Raw genomic sequence first — 4,423 nt, forward strand, 5'->3', positions numbered from 1 at the left:
ATTTGTTTTGAAGGTAGTTTTCCATTCATCACCTTCCCGAATCCTTATCTGATGATATCTGCTCTTCAAATCTATCTTAGTAAAGTATTTGGATCCACTTAAACAGTCCATTAAATCATCCATTCTGAGCAATGGAAATCTGTACCTAATTGTTATCTTGTTGATAGCTCTGTAATCTGTGCACATGTGGAATTCTCCTCCCTTCTTCGAACTAAGTACTATTGGCACAGCACACGGGCTCAGACTCTCCCTGATCAGCTTCTTGTCCATCAGTTCCTGTACTTGCCTTCCAAATTCAGTGTTTTCCTAAGGAGTTAGTCTATATGCAGCTTTATTGGGTAGACTTTCCCCTGGTATTAAGTCGATATGATGGATAACACTCCTAACCGATGGTAATACATTCGGAAATTCATCCACAATGATATCCATAAAATTATCTAACACAGCTTTAATTTCTTCAGGCAAATCATTTAAATTCGTAGAAGTTAAGATTACCTTGGGCCTCCCTACGATAGAGAAGTGCAACTCCTCACTTTTGTCGACCTCCTGTAGCAATTCTCTACCACTTATCAACATGATACTGTTTTCAGGCAATCCTTTATCAACATCATTCTTCAATGGCAATAACATGTGTTTGCTTCCATCCTTCTCTATGGTATAGGTGTTCCTTCTCCTGTCATGAATCACTTTCCGGTCAAATTGCCATGGTCTCCCCAATAATATATGACATACGTCCATGGGCATTATGTCACATAGGATTACATCTTTGTATGTACCGATCTGTATTTCAACATTACATTGCTCTGTCACAATGACTTGATGGCCCTTCTGTAACCAAGACACTTTGTAGGGTGCAAGATGTGCCATCCTTGCTAACCCAAGCTTATCCACCATCTCTATGGACACAAGATTGTCAGTACTCCCACTGTCAATTATGACCTTACAGCACTTACCCTTTGATTTACATGTGGTTTTGAACAAGTTCTTTCTTTGCGCAGGTTCTCCAGCCTCCTTTTCTACTCTAAGCAAATTTCTTCTAAATAGCAGTGATTCACCTTCTTCAGGGGGTTCTTCTTTCTCCACAAGTTGAGGTGGTTCTGGCTTTGCCTCAGCTACATTTTCACCCCTCTGGCTTGCTAATTTGTTATGAGGACAGTCCCACGACATGTGTCCCCACTCTCCACAGGTATAACACCTAACATCTCGTCCTCACCCTCTTCCTCTGGGCACGAATCTTCCTCTACTAGATTCACCCCTCTATGGTGGTCTGCCACTTGAACTTCCTGCTTCATGCTGATGTTGTGTTCCTTTGGATCTGGCAGCTCCTCTTCCTCTCAATGAGCTCTTTCCTCTGTTTCTCTGACTCTGTTTCCTCAAGATTTTCTCCTCTGCCTTCAGACTTGCTTGATAGGCATCCTCAACAGTTTTCAGACTTAACAAGCTAATCTCATCTTGTATCTCATACCTTAACCCATTTATATATCCAGCTATATTTTCCTTATCATCTTCTACATGCCCTGCTCTAATACTCAATCTATAGAATTCTTTTGTATACTCCTTAACAGACATTCCTTTAAGGAATTTAGACTTCTTTGATCCATAACATTGTTTAGATAATCTTCGGCGAAATCACATAATCAATCATTTGTCGACGCGTTTCGAACCAACCAGTGTGGTTCATCGTCAGGACAAGTTGAAGAACTGATCAGGTTTAGCTTGATTAAATAGGGTGTGCAGAGACTCCAACAGCTATATTGCAACGGCTAATTTTGACTAGATGATCATAGTCAAACCCTTAATTTTATTATTATTATTCGTTAATTGAATAATTCTTATTATTTAAATATAATGGTCATTATATCTTCATTTTCGTTAAGCAATCAATATTTATTATTATTCCCAAATTTATTTAAATATAAATAAATAGTATTAAATTATTATTATTGTTAGAAATTAGTTACAAAAGGTAACTTGTGTATATATTTATTAATAATTGTTTAAATCAAGGTCCAAAGGTAATAAATCAAGCAATCAATATTTATTATTATTCCCAAATTTATTTAAATATAAATAAATAGTATTAAATTATTATTATTGTTAGAAATTAGTTACAAAAGGTAACTTGTGTATATATTTATTAATAATTGTTTAAATCAAGGTCCAAAGGTAATAAATCATATCATCAACTAACCTATATTTATTTATTATTATTCCCAAATTATATTTAAATATAAATACATAGTATTAAACTATTATTATTCATAGAGTTTTGTTACACTAGGTAACTTGAGTATTTATTAAAATAATCGTTTAAATCTAAGGGTCCAATGGTAAATAATAAATTATATTTATTAATTATTTAATCGTAAAAGCCCTATCGAAATTAAATTAATAAGTTCTATACGATAATTAGGTCCATTAAATAATCTATATTTACTTAATAATATATAATTTTAATATTATTAAAATTAATAAAAGAACCATAATTATAGTGCATGTGTAACCATTAACTCAATGTTATTGGTATATCATCAAATTCTAATAACATTGAGTTAATGGTTACACATACACTATAATTATGGTTCTTTTATTAATTTTAATAATATTAAAATTATATATTATTAAGTAAATATAGATTATTTAATGGACCTAATTATCGTATAGAACTTATTAATTTAATTTCGATTGGGCTTTTACGATTAAATAATTAATAAATATAATTTATTATTTACCATTGGACCCTTAGATTTAAACGATTATTTTAATAAATACTCAAGTTACCTAGTGTAACAAAACTCTATGAATAATAATAGTTTAATACTATGTATTTATATTTAAATATAATTTGGGAATAATAATAAATAAATATAGGTTAGTTGATGATATGATTTATTACCTTTGGACCTTGATTTAAACAATTATTAATAAATATATACACAAGTTACCTTTTGTAACTAATTTCTAACAATAATAATAATTTAATACTATTTATTTATATTTAAATAAATTTGGGAATAATAATAAATATTGATTGCTTAACGAAAATGAAGATATAATGACCATTATATTTAATTAATAAGAATTATTCAATTAACGAATAATAATAATAAAATTAAGGGTTTGACTATGATCATCTAGTCAAAATTAGCCGTTGCAATATAGCTGTTGGAGTCTCTGCACACCCTATTTAATCAAGCTAAACCTGATCAGTTCTTCAACTTGTCCTGACGATGAACCACACTAGTTGGTTCGAAACGCGTCGACAAATGATTGATTATGTGATTTCGCCGAAGATTATCTAGACATTCCTTTCTATTTTAAATTTTGCAATTGCTTAAAAAGATTCAAATGATAGTCTTTAGGCAAAAACATGGCTTTCAGTTTACTTACTATTTTGTCCCACTGCTTGATCTTAGATTTCCCTTTCCTCGTTCTTGATGTTTGTACCTCGTCCCACCAGATGGCTGCATGACCCTTCAATCTGGTGACTACAAACTTCACCATCTTATTCTCCTCAACCTCTTCATAGTCAAAGTACTGATCTATGGATCTAATCCAATCCATAAGTTCCTTTGTGTTCAGACTCCCTTCATACATAGGGATCTCCATCTTAGGTTTGCTTCCTACTTTTGCCAGCATCTTAAGAACTTTGGCAGTTTCATTGTCTTCCTCTATTTCTCCCACATCCGCAGCAAATTATTTTGAAGAGCTCTCAGCTCCATCATCAGGCGCTCTTCTTTGGGCTATCTCCATTGTCTCCATTCGTGCATGCAAACTCCACACCTATTCCAATAGAATTGCATTTGGTTCTGGTCTTCCTCGACCAATTCCTCTCCTCGGTGGCATCTTCGCTGCAAACAACTCTTTCTTCTGCTCTGATACCAAAAATGGTGCAGCAGTAATGATGGTTCAATAAAACCCACAACGGATCTTTAAACCTGACAATCACCCCTTCTCTCTATCGAAACCCCGAGCCTTTGAAATCATTTATTTTCCCTTTTGGGACCCAAATTCCTTTGGGAATACTAAAATTGCACTGGTTCCCCTTTTACACAGTTATATGGGCTTGACCGCAGATCTAGATCTGGCGATCTAACGGCTCAGAACAAATCGCAAAATCGGCGAATGACGGGAGGAAGTTCTCGACTATCGGCGCGAACCTTCAACCTGATGCGATGTCATTGATCACTATCATGATTCGTGATGGAAGCTTACAATATGTGTTTAACCTACTCCGATATGTCGATGCGATACAAATCGACAATCGCAAGTCGCAAGGATTAGGGCTGCTCCACTTAGGCGAGGCAATAACACCGCTGAACCTGATAGCACTCAACAGTCCATTGTATAAACCTTTGAATCCATTTTCTTAAATCCGCTAAGTGTTGGCGTGATTTCTCAATGTAAATGGCTTTTGCGATGC

At 34.1% G+C, this 4,423-nt stretch overlaps 1 protein-coding gene across 1 annotated transcript; it reads right to left on the reverse strand.

Annotated features, from left to right (window-relative positions):
- Window positions 1–306: 306 nt before the first annotated feature.
- On the reverse strand, window positions 307–894 carry LOC149185545 (uncharacterized). The gene has a single exon (XM_089409077.1). The coding sequence runs from the start codon at window positions 892–894 to the stop codon at window positions 307–309; it is 588 nt and encodes a 195-aa protein (XP_089265203.1).
- Window positions 895–4,423: the final 3,529 nt, after the last annotated feature.

The sequence above is a fragment of the Pinus tabuliformis genome, chromosome 3_1, assembly GCF_031772625.1.
Source record: "Pinus tabuliformis cultivar Carrire ecotype Pingquan chromosome 3_1, CPIR1, whole genome shotgun sequence".
Lineage (NCBI taxonomy): Eukaryota > Viridiplantae > Streptophyta > Pinopsida > Pinales > Pinaceae > Pinus > Pinus tabuliformis.